Source organism: Anser anser (assembly GCF_964211835.1).
Source record: "Anser anser genome assembly, chromosome: 4".
NCBI lineage: Eukaryota > Metazoa > Chordata > Aves > Anseriformes > Anatidae > Anser > Anser anser.
The window spans coordinates 62,231,130-62,251,171 of NC_139724.1; the positions used below are offsets into that span (position 1 = coordinate 62,231,130).

The following is a 20,042-nucleotide window of genomic DNA, read 5'->3' on the forward strand; positions in this document are numbered from 1 at the left end:
GCATGTCCTCTTCTTTTTTTGGTTGTTATTAATCAGTTGTTTGCTCTGTCTCTCTTCTCCCCTGCTGCAGTATGTGCTTTTACCAAATACCTAAAACAGACTAGCTAGTAAATCTGGAAAATAATTGGATTTATCTAATCCTCAATTTTAAAACTATTTTATACAGAACTGTTACAACATCAGAAGCAAAATAAGCTTTCTTTTCTTTTATTTGCGCAATGCTAACCTACTCGTATAATGTAATTTTTCGTGAGCCTAAATGAGAAGTTTCTGATTTTGAAATCCTGTGTCCTCCCGCCCTCTTCTTCCCAACGTCTAATTCTCAGTGTAAGAAAGACTTACTCTACTAGTGTAGAGCTATGAGGTTAATCTTCCCACCCTTAAGATTGTGTGGTAGTTATTTTAAGTCTAATGAGGTGGTTGGGGCATGGCTTAATAGGCTGACTGTGTGCAGATGGCAATTGCCTTGTCTTATGTTTATCTTCTAATTCTACTGAATGGTACTATAGTGTCAGGAATAAACACTCGTGTGATAAATGTAACAATTTTTGAAATTGCTCTTCGAGTTTGCGAGAATATCTGTTGCCAGTGTCTTCAAACTTGATTTCTTTTTATAAGAAACCTTTGATTAACCGTTCTAAATGTTTCTTTCGTTTCCAGGTTTTGAAAGTATTTTAGAAGGGCTTTATGGACCAAGGCTACGAAGAGACCTCAGTTTATTTGAAGGTAAATGAGCCAGCTTTTAGTGCAATGATCTTTATTTGCAAACTTTTCTTTTAGTTGGAAGTATTTTAAAGCATGTAAAGTTTATTTAAAAAATAATCTTTTGGTTTTGTTTTTTCATCATGCTCATGTCAGTACTGTGCATAGGCAAAACATTAGTTAAAATGGTACCTAAGCAATCTTATGTAGGGAAATTTGGAATTAGTTAAGCTCTCATGAAAAAAACTTTTCCAGAATATTGTGATTCTGGTTTCATTTTTTGGACAGCTTTTAGAAAGTAAGGTGAGCAGCTTGTTTTCCCTATCAATATTAATTAGAAAAAGGAAGATTATGAATGCTAGTTTGCTTTTTGTAGTAGTCAAGAAAGCTTAATCTTTTCTATAAAAAAAAAAATATGCACTATTCTTTTGTAAGACCTATTCTTATTCCAAATGGGTTTGGTTTTGTTGGAATAAGTGTTAATAAATACTTAACTAAAGATCCAGATGTTATCAGTCTTGAACAAAAGCAGGGAAAGAAAATCCAGCACAAAACTGCCTTGAAGTGTTGAAAGAAGTGTACTGTCAAAATTATTTTCATTGCTTTAAAAAAGCATTATTTTTTATCAAACCTTCAAAATGTTCTGTTTAATTTCCTTACAATTTTGTTTGATAGTCTAGTTCATGAAGCTTTGTAATTAATATACTGCTAGTACATGAGCCAGTGTGTCATATACTGTGTATGTTTGTTTATAATAGGTTTGGAACAATTGTTTTAACTTGGCTGAGGTTTTATCCTCTTTGTATTGTGTAAGTTCCTTGGCCTGTATCATATGCATAACACTATTTTCAAGGGAAGGGAGAGAACATGAAATATTACTTTACTGCTATTTTAAGAGTAACTTTCTACCACTTACAAAGCTAAGCATAACACTAGTCAGACTCTTAAAAATGTTTAAGAAACTTGTAAATCTGGGATAGAGCTTGTTTTCTTGAGTGGTACTCCCATCTGCTGTGATTAAAAAAAAAAAAAAGCACACTACTCTTTGGAAAGGGAACAGGGCGATGTTAATCTTGTAATAGTGTACAATATCTTTTTCTTGTTGTAATTCTAATGGGTTGCTATGTGTTAGGCTTCACATTGATTAGTGATTGAAGCTTTATTATTCTCTTGCATCAAAGGGTTTACAGTTTGAAAGAAAATTCAGGACATTTTTGGGCTTTTGCATAAGATGACAAAGCACCAAGCGAATGGCCAGAGCGTAAGCATTACAGCTAAAGGAGCCCAATAGTCCACCATAAAGTGTTACAATACTACTTTAGAGTTGCTTCATGTTTGCTGCTTCCTTTCTTAAGGGAAAAGCTTCAGCTTATTTATCTCATGCTGTTGAAGATTCCTTGTGGCCTTCTGTTTAAGGTGATATACTATTTCCATTGTTTGTCTGGATGCCCTAGTGGCTCTTTTTGTCCTTGCAGATTAAATTTGTGTATCTAAAATGTTAAGTTTTAAGTGATTTCTTTTTCCCTTGTCAGAATGTCAGTAATGTGCCTGAATTTTGGACAGTTAGAGCCTCTCTGTTTGACACCTATAAAATTGGTTTTATTTCTAGAGCAACTGCAGAAGAGATGAAGGATGATGGGATTCCCACCTTGCCTTATTATTTTGGATTCATTTTTTTGATATAGATACTACAACAGTTTGAAAGAGATTTCCCATGTTCTCTATAAATACAGTAGAAACAGACATTTTAGGATGCAGGGCTGTTTCTAAACTGACATCTGAATTGCATTATAAAGATTAATACAGAACTCTTGAGTAAGATTGACAATAAATCTTCCCCGTCATAATTCAAGTGCCATTTTTTCCATTTTCACAGGTAATGAAACTAAGAGACAAATTTGACTCACTTAAAATACATGGTTGGTATATAGAATAGAAGCCACATTTTTAGGCTCTCGGCAACATGCTTAAATCCTGCAAGGTGTCCATTTTGCTCATCATGACGACTGGATCAGTGCTATCCATACTATCAACATGCACCATTACGCTTTGTTAGAAGGAGAGTATGTTTCTTTGAATAAAGCTTAAGAAATTAAATGTCTTATCCAGAAATTTGTGAGAATTGGCTGAAATACATGCCTCTTAGCTACAGTAGCATTTTTCTCTTATTTTTTCATTCTTATATTTTTTGTGTAACAAAAAATATGCATAAAATCTAATACGTATTAATTGGTGTATTTCTTCCTTAATTCTGTCTTGAAATAGTATTTGATCTATAGATTAAATTACTGTAATTAAAACTGCTTGAGTAAAAAAAAAAAAAAAGACAATTTTAAATGGTAAAGGGTACATTTCATTTTTGCTAGTCCTTTTTTTCTTACCTTTCAAAGAAAATATCTTGTAAACTTTAAACTTTCTTACTAAGCAGCCAAACTAATTGAACAACCCCACCCATGGTAACAGATGATAATCTGATGGCAAGTTTTTTTCATAATCTTAAAATTCTTACATGTTGTTTATGTAGTGCTTGTTTGCTTAAATGATTATCGTTACCTCTATTATTCATCACCATTTTTTTCCAACTGCTTTGATAGTGTATCTTCTGGTTGCAGAGGTGTCACGTTTTATATCTCGGCACCCAGCCTTGGTCCTGCTCAGAACTGCTCAAGGCTTCTTGTGTCATTGAATCTTTAGGGCTTCCTAATCCTTTACTTAATGCCCATTTTCAGCTAAGTAGATTCACATGTAAATTGTTGTTCTTTACATTCTACTTCTGCATGTTCAGTTAAACTGATAGAAAGCTTTTCTTCTGGTATGTGTATATTCTTTTGGCACTATGTGCTGGGATTTGGGGTGAGATTTGAGAGGAGGGGGGTCTGTTCTCTTATGGACAAAGAAAAACGCTATTGTGGGTAAAACACAGCTCTTGCTATTCTTCCTCTGCTGGGGGGGGGAGGAATTTTATATAATACAAAAGGGTTGTTTGAGGGTGTGCTGTGTTCTTTTTTCTTAAGTTTTTCTTGAATATTTATTCATAGTGAAGGTAATAGGGTGAATATTTACATTAGAAACGCGAATCTTTTAGTCATAGTCAAGTTTTTATGAAATTAAAAAGATGAAGGAACATGATAATCACCTCAGATATTTTAATTATTAAGAATCAGCAGTGCCATATGAAAAAGGGGATTTGTTTGAAATTGTGACAACTTGCTGGAAAATTTGTAGGGGCATTGTAATAATGCAGAAAATCCTGGGAAGTGTAAGTAGGACTTTTTTTTAGGCTTAGGTTTAGTAGAGAATTTCACATTTTAAGAGATAAATATGAAAGCTGATTGGTACTATAGATGTCTGTTAACTTAATTCAATGTGACTTTGGAGGGGAAAAAAATAATGGGAGGAAACAAACATTTGAATGGCTTATTAACTGAAAACAGGTGGTAATTTTTGTCAAAGGTCATTATTTAATAAAAAAAAGGAAATCGGTTTAATAGCTTTGCACTAAATGACATTGGTTTGAAGTAGTAGTCCGAACTATGCATTAACATTAAAATGCTTTTTGCACAGTCCAGCAACTTTTTCTCATGGGCTGGCTGCTGTTTTAAGTTGTCACCAAATCTTTTATCAGCCAACCCCAAGCAAGATAAAATGGGGGAATGAATGATCGTGATCCTAAATTGAATGCATCTGAGAGAGACAACCATACTGTCAGAAAGATCAGAGGCACAGATGGCCTATCTGTAGTTAAAAACTAATACTGACATCAGTATGTTTCCTCTGGTGACCTGAGACTGTTGGGTGCCTGACATTTGATGTATTTGATACATCAAGCAACAGCCCTGGCAGTTGCTTCTGGGAATTTGCTGTTTTATTGTGTTTTTTGTTTTTATTTTGGATAAGCACTGGTCTGAGGTGAAGAATAAGATATTTGGTTGTGTGTTTTGTTTTGGTGGTGATTTTTGTTCTTTTTTTGAGGGGGGGATACTCTTTCAAAAGATACCTGTGGTGCATGAAGTAAATTGCAATGAGTCTAGGTCTATGGCTGCTGTAACATTAACTAATGAAAGACTGGATATAAAGGCAAGCATGTGTAGTTAGTTCTTATTACATTGAGCTGGAACAGGCATCATTAATGCACACAAGCTTATTTGACTTCTTGACTTTGTGCTGCTGCTGCTGAAAGTCTGCAGCTCTGAAGGAAGGTGTCTGAGAGGATGGTTTGGAAATAATTTTATAGTAAAGAGCCTTCTCTTCTTTTTACTTATCTTTTTCCTGAAGTGTGACTTGAATTTTAGGGGACAGTCACTGAGAGAGCATTTAGGCTTTCTCTTTCCATCAGTATTACGATTTTTAACCACTGTTTTCCAGGTAACAACAGTTGTTCTTTTCCTTGTTAAGTTTCAAAATATTTCTGTTAGAGAAGCTCGGAATTGATCAATCGCCTCTATATTTTTGAGTTTTTATTCTGATAGCAGTGTTCTCTAACTCACTGAATTCTTATGTTATACTGTTACTCTTAATATGATACCCTGTACATGATTTACACTTCTTTGAATAAACTTAGTGTGATGTACACCTTACACCTCTCAAGTGTTGCTTGTCTGGTGACACAGAAGGATTGTTCTCCAATTAGACTTTTACCAGTGGAACTTCAGGATTCCAAGGCAGAAGAATTACTCTGCTAAATTTACTAGCTGTGTTGGAGTTGCACGCACAATCTCAAGTATAAGTAGTCACATTATATGAGATTCCTATTGTGATTTGCAAGGAAAACTATGAAAATATGAAGTTGTTATGAACGTATATAATGTTTGAAGTTTTTTGTGTGCAGACATCCTGAAAGAATAGTTCTGACAATCAGGGCTGTCTAGATTAATTTAGCAAAAATAACTCGCTGTTTTTCTTATTGTGCAGTTGGAAAAATCCCATGTCTTTTTTGATCATCAGCTGTCCAACCCATCAAAACTGCTGGTTTCCGTCCCTGGAAGTATATAACAGGTTGTTAATACAGAATTCTGCTCTAAATTAGCATTTGACAGCTGAGGTAACCCAAGTAACTCAGTATTATTCTTTAAATCTAGTCATGTTCCTATTTAACTTAAGAACATTTTTTTGATTCATTTTATTTTTTGGCTCCTCTGTGCCTATTTGGGAAAATAAACCAAAAAAACCTGCAGAGCACTTGTAAGAGAGGAATGGGGATGGAGGGGAATGTCAGAAACATTCCTGAGACACCAAAGCGAGAGAAAGGGAGGAGGTGCTCCAGGTGCTGGAGCAGAGATGTCCCTGCATTAGCCTGTGGAGGGGACCACAGTGAAGTGGAAAGCTCCTGTAGCCCTTTGGAGAACTGTGCCAGAGCAGATACCTTTGCTGCACCCCAGTGGAAGACCCTATGCCACAGCAGGTGGCCTGAAAAGGAAACTGGAGCCCTTGAAGAGCCCACACAGTTGCAGGTTTTCTGGTAGGAACTGTGGCCCTTGGGGTACCCTTGCTAGAGCAGGCTTTTCTGAAGGACTGTGCCCCGTGGACAGGACCTGCTCTTTGAACTGCAGCCTGTAGAAAGGACCCGTGCTGGAGCAGTTTAAGAAGCCCTGTAGCCTGTGGGAGGGTTCCCATGCTGAAGCAAGAGAAAAATGTGAGAAGGAAGAAGCAGCAGAGAACAATTCTTACAAACTGATGGCAACCCCTGTATCCCTATCTTCCTTGCCCTGTTTGGTATCAGGGAGGAGATAGATGAGTCGGGAAGGAAAGACTGTTTGTGAAGAAGGTGGGGAAAGGCGTTTAGTTTTGCCTTTTTGTCATTATGGAAATTGCTCTAAATGGCAATAAATACAATTTACTTTCCCCAAGTTGAGTCTGTTATGCCTGTGACAGTAACTGGTAAGTGATCTCCCTGCATTAATATTGACCCATGAGCTTTTCCATCTTACTTTTACCCTCTGCCCTTGGCAGCTAGCCAAGGTCAACCCACCACAGTATCTGGAAGCAGATAACCTCAGGAACCTCCCTAGCAGAACTGTAGTTGTAATGCTGTGATTGAGGGGAAGATGTATTTGGTATTAATAAGGAAAACAAATTTTTAAGCTGTGAGTGCATGAACTGGAAATGACTGGGATGTAGGAAGATCTGTAGTTAACGTGGTTAATATTCTCCTGCCAAAATGATGCAGCCATGATCAAGACTCATACGCAACTGGGGTGCTGCAGGAAAGGTACCGTTTATTATCTTGAGACCTTGGTCACCTGTATTCAAGAAACGGGAGTTCAAGTAGGGATAGTGCAGAGATGATGAGGGCTGAGTCTCATGAGAGACTCAGGTAGATTCGATTAGCATAGCAAAATAAAGTGTAAAAAAATCAAGCGTAAAGGGGAGGGATAACATTCTCTATAAGTAGTACATCAAGGTGCTAAATACCCATGAGCAATAACTGTTTAGGTGTAAGAACAATGTTGCCACAGAAACAGATTGGAATAACTTGCCATATGTAAACTTAAACAAGAAACTAGAAGATTAATTTTAACTATTAAAGCAGTCGGTTTTGGAAAATCTGTAGTGATTGGTGGTTTGGTAAGAGTATGTGGTTGAAAACTATTTTTTTTAATGGAGCTTAATAGCTTGATTAAAGAACATAGATTGTATGTCTCCATTGAGATCTATTTAAGTCCTATATTCCTTCAAGACTAAAGTATGACTTCAGATGATTTTAAATTTCTTCTTGTTTTTATCAGAATAAATGAAGTGTTACAAGTGAATGTAGGGTTTTGGTTCGTTTGTAGTAATAGTATAAAATGAGTCTAAATATGACACATCTTGCTCAAATGATAAGAGGACTGTATCCAAATTCCTAGCTTAGTTTGGTGTAAGCTTGTAGACTTTAATTAAAAGGAATAATGTTTAATTAAAAGGAATAATGACTGGGTATCAGAGCTTAATTTACTGTACGCAGATGTCTTCAGTAACTGTGATAGGTAATCAACTGAAATGTACAGGTTCACTTTTCATTTTAAGGAAGATGCCCTCTGATTTGAAAGTTGAACCATATGAGCCAAACTAGACTTCTGAAATAACTGAAGAATTGAATACTATTGACTACATTGTACCAATAAACGCATATTAGATTACAATGGAACTTAGTTAAGAGAATTGTAGGATGTGTATTTTGTTCTCTGAATCCATTTTTATGTGTTTAAAACATCTAGCTTTTTTTCTTCTTTTAAGACTGTGAGCCAGAAGAGCTAACTGACTGGTCTATGGATGAGAAATGTTCCTTTTGTAATTTACACAAAGAAACAGTCAGTGTAAGTATGAACATGATATCAAGCATGACTCTCCAACGCCTAATTTTTGGTATGAAAATATGAATCAGAGAGCTGAATTCTGCAAATAGGTTAATACTGCATTTTGACTTAAGATAGCTTGGTTATGATGGGAAGTAGTAAAAATCTCTTTAGTGGCTCAGTAACTTAGCCTACTGATAATATAATACACAACTAACTTCTGAAAGATTTTTATAATCTTCCATGTATCTTCTAGGATCGTGCATCAATTATTGGTTCTTCACAGTCAACGCCTACAGAGGAACTATCATCTCAGGGCCAGTCCAACACTGATAAGATTGAATGCCAAGCAGAAAACTATCTAAATGCACTCTTTCGAAAGAAAGGTAATGAAAGCACGTCTTTTCTGTTAAGAGATGACATAAATCTAGCAGGATCAAATGATTTAGGGTTGACTTTGATTCTGAAGTAGTTTCTGTTAATCCGCTGTGAATGCTGTTCTTTTTTTATTCTTTTTTTCCCTAATCTTTTCCTATAATTTTAGTAAATGAAGCACTAATTCTTTCTGCTCGCCATTGCTGTGAGTCCTGTTGCATTGTTTGTTATTCTTTTAAATCTCTGTTCATTACCTTTTTCTTTTTTTCCTCTATGATCTAACTTTTTCTATGCCAACTTGTGATGCTGTTCTCTGGAATTTTTAAGTATTTAAACACTTTCTGTTCCAAAACTGCTTTTACTTCTAGTTTTCAGTAGGCAAACTCTTGTAGGTGAGATAATGTGTTTTACAGATTACAAAATAGGATTTGGGATCGTCTTACATAGAAGTTGTGATTTCATATATATCCAAGTCAGTGTTTGAAGCTTCTTAAAACAGTGTTTAGAAATTTTATTCTTTGACTACTGTCATTCTTTGGCAGTTGGCAACTTATAGCAGCACACAAGTGACTGACAGGTCAGCTTTGACTGACAGGTCAGCTTGGTTCATGTAGGTTATTTGCCAGTAAGCTAGTCACTATTGATAGAGGCGAAATTATTAATTTTCTTCCTGAAGCTCCTGTGTAAGGAATGTGAGTGCAGCTTTATTCATCACAGATTTCACAGGTTTTTATTGGAGTCTAGTCAGTGTACTTGAATGTCAAAATAGGTGAGTGTGACAGGGGTGACAGCCCTCTTGTGCTCTGTCATAGTAGAGCAAGTCACTCATATTCACTTCACATAGGTGGGGGAGAAAAAGGGAAGTTAACTTTCTCCTGCTTTACCTTGCTGTAGCAGGAAGAGATTACTATGCCTTTGAACCTGGGATGGTCATAATCTCTTTCCATATGGGGCACATGTCTGTTCAGCCTACAGTTTACTTAAGGCTTTCAGTGGAGTGCAGTACGTATTTTGAGTTCGTCTTCATTCCTTGTCTTTGCTTAAAACCACTTGTTTTCTGTTTGAAATAAAATGTTGCCACCTCAGTGTTTATGAAACTTCTATTATATTTTGATTAAGGGGCCAGTTGCATGGCACCTCTCTAGGCAAGTATTTAAATTCCTTCAATTTTCTACATTCTCAGCTGTTTCCTTGGTCATGTGATATACAGTGTTTTCAAACATTACCTGCTTTATACTTAGTTTAGATAGAATCATAGAATATCCTGAGTTGGAGGGGACCCAGAAGGGTCATTGAGTCCAACTTAAGGCTCCACACAGGACCGCTCAAAAATCAGTATTTCTGAGAGTGTTGTCCAAATGTCCCTTTAACTTTGACAGGCTCGGTGCCATGACCACTGCCCTGGGGAGCCTGTCCCAGTGCCCGACCACCCTCTGGGTGCAGAACCTTTCCCTAACACCCAGCCTGACCCTCCCCTGTCCCAGCTCCATGCCGTTCCCTCGGGTCCTGTCGCTGTCCCCAGAGAGCAGAGCTCAGCGCCTGCCCCTCCGCTCCCCTCGTGAGGGAGCTGCAGGCCGCCATGAGGCCTCCCCTCGGCCTGCTCTGCTCTGGGCTGAACAGCTGCTCCTCATACGTCTTCCCCTCTAGACCCTTCACTATCTTTGCCCTCCCTTGTATACTCTATAATAGCTTTGTATCTCCATAGAGACTCTGTCTTTTGATTCTCTTTGGGGGGAAATTTTATCATGGGAGAAGTGAAACTTGGTATGACTTCACCTTACTAGAGTGAGTGACTTTTGTGAAATTTCTCAGAAAAGCTCTTGATTTTTAGCATCTTTCTTAGTTTTTTTGATTTGCCAGATCAGCTCAGTTTGAAAGGTTTTGTGTATTGAAAAACAAGTGGAAAATCTTTCCTGATTATCTTTGTGATTCTCTGATGGTCTTGTGTATTCTTGGGTAACTGATAGTGTGTTGAGGAGTTTTCTAGGAATTCTGCTTCAGTTCAGGTTCAGCAAAGTCTTGTGAGTTGTTCAAATTATGGAAGGAAGAGGAACAAATTGTTCTTTGCAAAGGGCATGTAAAGCCAATTTCTGAGATATTAGTTTCTCCTTTGTAAGAGGAAGCCAAAGAGTTTTGCTAGGAAAATCCCAAGTCTCCTTTAAGAATTTTTGTAGGCTTTTGAGATCAGTTATCAGCTGGGAAGGGGGGGAATCAGAACACTTGAAATAACTGTTTAGCCTAAGGAACTTTTTTACACTTGGTAGTAAAAGAGATACTCTTTTGTGGTCAAAGTACTGTGGAAGTATTGGTTGGCCGTCTTTAAAACAGAAGTAATAGTTATTTCATTTGTTTTGACTATAAACTTTTCAAGGGCATATACTGTCTCTTACTGTCATGACCAGCGGAATTTCATTTGGGGCATCTGTGAACAACTTCTAAGACTGAGCAAATTGAATTTTATTTATTGGTCTCATTATCCTTTTACTTTCAGAATATGCTACGATGTGGTTGGGTATTTTAATTTGCAAACTTTTTTTTTGGCACCAGGAATCTAGTTCAGATGGCCTCCAGACACGCAGGCATGTTATAAATGTTGTCCATAGCATACAACCTGCAGGCATTCGTTGATGAGGATGTCTGTAAAATCCCGAAGATGATGATTCTTTTCCTTTTAAGAGTGATAAAATTACTGCCAAGATAATAAAAAGCTACCACTTTGTTCTTTTAGGTAGCTACTTTTGTGTTAGTGAAAGACAAATTTGGTAGACAGTTGTCTGTAAGGAAGTCCTATCCTTGGCAGGCACCTCAGTAAAACCGAAGTAGTTTTTGTTACCTGCTGTAGCCCCTGTTGTGTTGATTGTTTACACTAAACAATTTATCTGAAAACCAAATGCTTTCTTCCTAGGTATGACATCTCTCTTTGCCCAATGGGTGTTGTAAGTAGAGTAGACTCCTCACTTAAGTAATGTTAAAATATCCGTTTCTTTTGTCAAAGCAGCCATGAAGAAAAAAATACAATGTGCTTTAAGAAACTCATAGGTTTTTTCTTTCACTATGAATATCACAGAATGCGGTAATCTTTACATGGCAGAGTTCTAGTTGCTCAAGAGCTTTATCAGACATTTTTGATCATTGAATATTAATTATCTGGCTTTCTGATAATCCACATTGTATGTTCCTGGAAGCCTTTCTTTCCAGACACTATTACATTAGTATGAACTCTTAAACCAAAAAAGTCAGTTAAATACAATCACAGTTGTGAATCAGGTTCTACCTTCAGGTCCTGATCCGCCAGGACAGAAACCTGAAAATCTTTTATAGAAATAAAGGAATTGAGGTAGAAAAATGGAGGGAGTAAAATAGTCAGGATGACTTGAATGACTTCAATCTTTCTAGGTTCTATGGGTAACTCTGTCAAGTATCTTCAGTATCATGTTTTTGACACCAAAATAACTTCCTTTTAAGCTTAAAATTTTCTCTTGTTTCTAGGTGTCTCATGTTCTAAAATGTTTCCTTTCATAAGTATGTCTTTATAACATACCATATAATTGCCATTGCCTCTGAGTTCTCATTCTTTACTTAGTTGCATCTTAGAGGTGCAGAGATGTCAAGAGCTGATTACGCTTCCCAGGCAGTATATAGGGTAAACCCCATCTAGACTTGCAGCTATAATCTCAAACTACAGAAAACCATTGAAATGTTCTTAAATATTCAATTTTTAAAAATTTACTTTGAATTTTAGTTTTGAGATGTGCATACTACTTAATCCAATACCTGCAGTTCCTTTTTATTAATAATTCTAAGAAATCTGATTTGTCTTTTCAAAGCCTGGTATTACCTGATAAATTAGGTTAAATACAACTGTAAGAACTGAGAACTCTGTCATAGCAAGGATGTCATACAAGTGTACTGCACAAGCTGCCTGTCCCTCAGGTTCATCAGGAAAGAATGTTTAGCAGGATTTCAACTGCTTGCTGAAGGAAGTAAAATGTACAATGTGTTGATTGTCTGTCTGCCAGTGTTACTGTCTCTAGTAACTTGAATTTCCTGGTCATTTTCAACTTCATTTAAGGGAATCCTCGGAGGTATAAGGATACAAAGTAAAGAAAATTGCCATTTAAGTAGAGGAGGAAATAACTTTGAATGTTTACAAGAGCTGAAAACTAGAATAAACTTGGCCCTTATTCCTTCTGTTTGTTAATCAATTAAGCTGACTAAACTAATCATGAGGGGTAGCTCAGAATAAATGGCTGTATTCTGTTTTTTTAACCTGCTGATGATTATACAGTGAGCTGGACAAGTTTACATGGGGAGCTAAGGATGCTGCTGGTACAGTCTGGCTATTAAGATGGAATCATTTTAGAAAACATGCAGCCCCTTTGTGAAGGGGAGAGGTGGTACAGGAAATGCTGATAAGCAACCTGGTATTCTTTAGTTCTGCTACTCACAGAACTGCGTTGTAAGGTACAAGGAGAGTTACAATTCCCTGCTGATTTCAGCTGTCTTTTTGTACGGTATCAGAAGAGAAACTAAGAGTTGTTGTCCCGATTTCCTTTTAAACGGGAAAAAATAGTGTTTTTCAAGATACAAAATGCTAATGTGGAACATAAGTTTGGGAGCTTTCAATTCCGTGTCTGTTGTCCTGCCAAATACATGTGTAAGACTGAATTACCTGTTAAATCATTTTTTACTTTGTGCAGTCTAATTCACATAAAGTACAGAATAGTAAAGCATATGGATTTGAATAGCTACAAGGTGGTATGTAGTACTTAAACTGAGGGAGTCTTAATCCTAAATGTGAGATTTGAAAAAATAAATTGTTGCAGTTAGTCATAATTGTATATCATCTTTACTGCTGCCTTTGCGTTCTGGCTGGAATATTTCACAAGTAGAAAATACTGGGCTGTATCATAATATCAGGAGGGTCTACAGTGATGTGAGAGGAATTAGAGGACCATCAGAGCTACCTATTACTCCAAATTCTTAGAGGCTGTTTTGCTGGGTTTGAAGTGGTATGTATGTGCATACACAATCCTTGGAGTAAATACAGCTGCCTTGTTGCGTAAATCTTCTATCTGAAAAATAGAAGCTTAAACAGATGTAGGCTTATAAATCTAGAATTTTAAACTAGCTATAATCATTACTCCTAATAAAACATCTTTTAGAATAAAAAGTTTTTTGTTCGTACAAAGTATATTTGGTGCCATCTGCTGATAATAATTAAGAAATATTTGCTTGTGAAACTAAGCTCAGAGGTCTAATAACTGTCTTCCCACAAAACACATTAAATTGCTTTTACAAACTTTGTATGACTATTTAAAGATTTCCAATGTGTAGTGAAACTTCACCACCATGAACTTAAAATTACAGGTCTCAACATGTTTTCATTACATACTTCTACAGTAATGCAGACATTGAATGTAAGCAATTAGACTGTCATACACATTAACCATGTACCCTATTCTGATTAGTCTTATATTGATAAAACATTATATAAAGTTATATTTATCCTTAGTCTATTTTTTTCTATATAATTTATAGTGTGTAAAAAGAAAATTGTATATGAAAACATATCACTTTTTTTTGAATGTCTAACATCTCTCATCTCTTCTGTTTTATTTGGATAGCTGTGGGAAATCACTTCTAACTTAGAGTACTCTGTTACTTCTTCCTAATATTACAAGTTATGTATCCACATAAGCTTTGTTTCCGTTAGAGAGGATGCAGTATTAATAAAAATGGATCAACAGCAGCTTTGTAATACCTCTGAGGAAGTTACTGAGAAGAGAGGATCAAACTCTTCACAGTGGTGCATAGCAGGACAATGGAAGACAAATTGAAATGAGATATTCTTGGTTGCATAAGCAGAGATGAGGATCGGCAAGCAGTGGAACAGGCTACCCAGAAAGATTGTACAGTCTCCATCAACAGAATTTTCAAGGCCCAGCTGGGTAAAACTCAGAGCAGTCTGCTTTGATCCTAAAGGTGACCCTGCTTTGAGCATGCAGTCTTACTACAGACCTCCTACGGTCCTTCCAATGTGAATTATGATTTAAGGGTGTGAGTATAGTCAAATACTGAAGATGTGATAGTCACGCTATTTGCATTTTTAGCAGTTAAGCTTAGTCTAACTAGGGTCTAGCCTTGTAGACTCTATATGCATTAGCAGATAGAATACTGCAAATGTGCACCTGGAGCACATTTTTTAGATTGTGCTCCAAGGTGTGTGTTTTCCATTCAATACTACCTTTTATAGTAAATTAAATATGTAAACTGTCAGTAGTTGTAGCAGTTATGAGAAATCTTACTGCATTTATTCTTCCGTAGGGGGTATTTGGAAATAATTAAGAAAAAATAAGACTAATAAAGTATATAGGAGCAAAAAATAAATTCTTTGTTATTCCAGCTAGTTCAAAAGATGGCTTTGCTGCTAATGGAAAAGCAGGCTTGTTAGGCAAATGTCTAAAAGCAGTTAATGCTTGGATATTACCAGTGTGAAGAGTCTGAAATAGAATAGGAAGAGAATAGAAACATGGTAGTTCTGAAAGAATTTTGTCTCAGTTACAGTACTTGATGTTGTTGATTAATAGGCAGATGCTTATTCCAGGTATTTGTGTTTTTTGGTTAATTATGGGTATACCCTGTGCTTCTGATCTCTTGCTTTTCAAAGGCACAGATTGTATCAGGATGTAAAGTAACTCTTCCCCATTTGGGCTCATAATCACCTGTTTTCCAAAAAATCTTCAAAGATTTTCTTGGCTGCACGCAGCAGACTAATTTCTCAACTGTTATAGAATGACCCTTCTTATATATGTTAGACTGGTGTTTTTGACATTTCTTATACTTTATTGTCTTTGAGTTTCTTGATTATTCACTGTAAGGTTTTTGCTTGTTTTTTAAGCTAAGTTATTGATCAGTAACTTTCTTTGCTTGACAGTGGTGGAATCGTAGCTTTAGGCAGACACTCTTGTTCCTAGGTAACTCAACTTTCTAATTCTACATCCAAACTTCCCTTGTTCTTTTGTTACTGATGTGTATATACACTAACATTTTTACATCTGTTGCCTTGCTGCTTCAGTATCTTTTGTCAAGTTGTTTTCTTCTGTGTCTCTAACCAAATGCCAGTTGAACACTTCATGGATTCATCATTCAGGAATCAGGAAATACCAATAAACAAAGAATACTTGTGTCTGGATGCTACATGATGGGGAGAGATTTTTCTCTATATGGATCATTCTGCATTTGGAATTTTACCTTGTGCCCTTCTTCCAGAAACTCCGATCAAGTTTTAGAAATTCTGGTAGCAATCTGGTTGAAGGAGTGTCAGAAGATAGGCATTCAATCATAAGCAGGCTTGTTTTTTATTCATGCCTTGCATAAGGTCTCTTGAAGCCAAGACATCTAGCATATACTGAGGTTTTGAAAATGCTGGAGCTTTACCTTATCTGGTAACCAAAACGTATTATCAAGAAGCACCAGAACAGTCAGCTGCCTCAGCAGATGAGATATGTTTTTGTAATGTCTTGCAATACTTCCTTGGTGAAAATGAATTCAAGTGGAATGTTTTGAAAAAACTGAAATAAACAGTCTTATATACATTCATCCTAAACCTGAACAGTGTTCTTTGGTCCAATCTCAGTGATCACTCTTGCTGGTAGATGGGTGTAGCTTCATTGACATAAAATGCTCGAGCAAATACTGTGTGATCCATCTATCTTCCAACAGTGTCTGCCTGAATGAAATATTCGTGAGATCCAGTCCTTTCAGTTTCTCAGCTTCCAGGAAAACAAAACTCAACTGCTCAGCTTTTTTTTTTTTTTTTTAACTTATCTGTTCTGGACTGATATAAGTTCCCTGGTAACTGCCACAATATCCTTTTGACATTTCTTTCAGGCAATCAAGAATCATCTAAAAGCTAATTTTTCACATTCACAATTCTTTATTTTATTTTTAAGCTTTAAGCCTCTGTCTGTTGTGATGAAATTTATTTTGCTGATTACCTGTGATCTTGAGGATGGACAGTGGGTTAAACAAAGCTTTGAAATGCATGTTTTTGTGTGTGTATAGGGAAGAACACATTAAGGAAGAACAGAGATATTGGAGTATGGACAATTGTGCTCATCTTTTGAACTGAAATATTGCAGTTTCTGGTATTGCATTAATCAGTAATACAGCTTACTCTTTAGTAGATTTCTTATGTAACTTAGCATAAAAATGTAATTTTTATTTTGTTTTTGGCATTTGGAGGGATTTTATCGTGGTGATTCACAAATGTAGTTTCAGCTTTGCTAGTCAGAAGAACTTTAAATTTTTTTGTCTAGCTGGCAGATACTAAAATAAAGTTATAGAGATCTCATGTTTGATCCTTGTATTTGTTTTGTGCTTTTAAAATGAAATGCTTTTTTTCCATGGGATTGTTGTATGTATCCACATACATGTGTCCTCATATACATATAGTGTGTATACCTTTAAGAACAGGAAATGTTTCTTCTCTCAAATGATTTCATTGTTAGCACTTTGACCTCTGAAGATTATTGTAAAATTCAGTTGCTTGCATTACTACAAATTATATGGGACATCTCAAGTCATATCATATCAGATTTGATGTTGCAACCTTGAATCTCAAATAGGCACGATGATCTAACATGCACATGAAACAACTCTTCTACAACTCTTCTCTAAGATTAACTTCTCAGAAGTCCAACTGTTCTATATTATACAAAGGACTAATCTGTAGAATTGTAGTTTAAAGATAATTTGTTTTATTTGCTCTTTGAAAGTAACTCCTTGTATATTCATACTTCTATTTACCTTGCACTAAATATTCAAAAAATTTTCTAAACTGAAAATTGTCTTGAAATGAAAATTCATCTTAATTAACAACAATAAATACAAATTCTGATTCTTGTACTTGAATTGTTTATCTTCCCATATAATCTGACTTATTCCATGATAGTGAAATTCCATGATAATTAAAAACTGCTGATGCAAACACACTCTTGCAAATGACCAGTAAGGAATATTTGAAAGAACACCTTAGGTATCTTAATTAACGCGTTCATTAAGCACAATGAATGTGTGCAATGAGCTCATGTGTGTATGTGGAATCTTTATTTTTAAAAAAGTATTTCAATTTTTCTTAATACATCTGTTGCTTGTGTTGTTGTTGTTTTTTATTCCTAGATCTTCCTCAGAACTGTGATCCTAACATTCCCCTAGTTGCTCAGGAATTAATGAAAAAAATGATCCGCCAGTTTGCGATTGAGTACATTTCAAAAAGTAGCAAAATTCAAGAGAACAGAAATGGTTCATCGTTTGAACCAAGCATGATATGTAAAAGTATCCAAATGAACCAAACGGAAAACTCCCTTCAGGAAGAACAGGATAGCCCTCTAGACCTCACTGTGAATCGAACTCAAGAACAGAATACTCAGCAAGGTAAATATCCTCTATCTGCTCTTCTGTGTTTTGATGTCATGTACTACCTTGTGTCTCTACTTAAAAATAAATAAATTGTTCTTGTCTGTCCCAAATAACTATATATTCTATCTTTTCAAAGCAGTGCTCAGTACATAAGGGAAAAAAAAGAAATTGTGTGGTTAAAAGAAGTCTTTCTAAAAGCGTTTTTCTTATTGTGTATTCAGTGATAAATATCCTAATTTCTGGGTGCATGCTTTCAAGTAGCATGGGAATTTGTCGGTGTCAGAATACCAAATCTTAAGTCAGTTTATCTGTGGCTGTCACAGGTAGCAGTGGCTCAAGACTTTTTTTGAAGGAAAGGGCTGTTAAGCCTTCTGAGAAAAGAGAATGTACTGCAATTTCAAAGAGCAAAGTTCATTCTGGCTGTTTCAACCCTCGGACACTGATTCTTTTAGTGCTGGTTAAAATGATGGAAGGATGAATTTTCTGTACTGATCTGTAAAGATTAAGAATTAAACAACCTTATTCTTCAAGGCAAGGAAGGGTATTTCATATTTGTAAATGATAATGAGAGATATTTTTCTTGCTTTACTCTCAAATACTGTTATCCAAAACTGATAATATAATCATGAGAGTGCTTTGGACTCCAAACTTGATTTGGAGTAGCAGCAGTTTTCAGGGAGGATTGTAAATGTTGTGCAACTGTGAACACCAGCAAAATCAGTTAGTCTTTGACAAATACAAGGGTTTGTATTAGTCCAACTATATTGCAGACCACAGAGAAAAGTGAACCTGTATGTCATATATCATACTAAAGTTAAAAGAAGATAGAACTGCAGAAATAAACTTTTAAAAGACTATATTTTTCATAATGAAATAGCTTTCATATGATTATGCTTAATGATGCAGTCTTCAATTAGATGATGCATCATTGGGGAAAAAGGTTTTGACATGGATCTACCTTGCTGAACATATCTGTTCTAGATGAAATTTAGGCAACTTTTCTTTGACAATCATTAAGAAATTTTGAAGTTCCTGCTTTTATTCTGTGTCGTTAGCAGAAGCTAGTTCATGTCTAGATTTAGACATGAATTTATGCAGACTAAATACCTGGTGCAGATGAAATCCTGAGAAAAAATCCACTGTGTTTTGATATGCCTCCACTGTGGATGAATTACAGATTTCAGAGATTTACAATCTCTAGACTGAAGCCCCCCCCCCCCCCCCCCCAAGGATGGTAAAAAGTACTTTTCTGGTATCAGCACTATAACCTGCTGCTTACTTCCAACAGCTGGCTATAAAGAAGAACCAATTTTAACACTAAAATGTACCTGAGGGTGTGAAGTCCCCAAAGACAGGTTTTGGGTCACTGAGCACAAATAAGTCTTAAAGGAATGAAAAGGAAGGCAGAGGGTGAATGGGGCAATGGGATAGGGTTAGGAAGAAAATTCTACTGCTACAGTCACTCAGCTATTTTGAAGTACACTGATCTTTTCTCCAAAAAAGATCATAGAGAGAGTTTGAGGTATTTTTATCTTCCATGTCATCTGAATCTTATAATTAGGGTAAACAGCAATATACTATAAACAGGTATGATCTTGGACCAGCTTTTCAGTGGTTCTTTAGGATGATTTAGTCTATACAACTAATGTAATCCTGATCCTTAGGCACTGTTATGCAATTGATCAATGGTTTCAGCTTTTAATTGTACTTTTTTTTAATTGTCTAACATAAAACACTCGAGTCTCCAGACTGGAGGGAAAAAAGCTATATGTTCTTATTTGCTGCCTTTCTAGTAATCTTTTAATTGTCTTGCACCTCTTAATCTATTGTTTGTTTGTTTGTAATTTCCAAGTGAAATGGCAGTAACAGAGTACAAAGTTCAAATCTGTACGTTTGTTGTTGGATCCTTGAAGTTGATATCTTTTTTGAATTCAAATTGTCTCCTGTGAAGCAGGTGATGGCCTAAACATAAGTTCTTCAGGTTTATCTTTTTAATCAGGCAGGTGCTTTTTATTTACCATAGTATCATTTAAAAATGGCAGATGTAAATAATAAAAAGCAGGCAGTCTTGTATCTGTACTATGGGAATGATTCTTGAACTACCTCAGAGGAAGTTTTAGGCTTTATTTTCCAGATCACAAGAAGCATTTTCTTGCACTGAGCCCATCCAAGCTAAGCACTAGTTCAGTGCTGAGCAAAGGTTCTGCCACTGAAGACATCTGGATGATCTTATCTTCACCTCAAAGTTTCTTACCTTCTCTTGTTATC

General features: G+C 36.0%; 1 protein-coding gene across 13 annotated transcripts in view; it reads left to right on the forward strand.

Annotated features, from left to right (window-relative positions):
* Positions 1-20,042, forward strand: part of LCORL (ligand dependent nuclear receptor corepressor like) — a 79,570-nt gene that overhangs the window by 24,841 nt on the left and 34,687 nt on the right. For 7 of the 13 annotated variants that reach the window (XM_083835754.1, XM_083835749.1, XM_083835748.1 and 4 more), the window contains exons 2-5: positions 661-726; positions 7,918-7,997; positions 8,233-8,362; positions 17,535-17,789. In XM_083835754.1, the coding sequence (XP_083691880.1) occupies positions 661-726; positions 7,918-7,997; positions 8,233-8,362; positions 17,535-17,789 (531 nt within the window). Of the gene's footprint in view, positions 1-660; positions 727-2,057; positions 2,119-5,613; positions 5,698-7,917; positions 7,998-8,232; positions 8,363-17,534; positions 17,790-18,097; position 20,042 lie in introns of those variants that run through there. The other 6 variants (XM_083835758.1, XM_083835755.1, XM_083835760.1 and 3 more) reach the window with 4 other exon arrangements.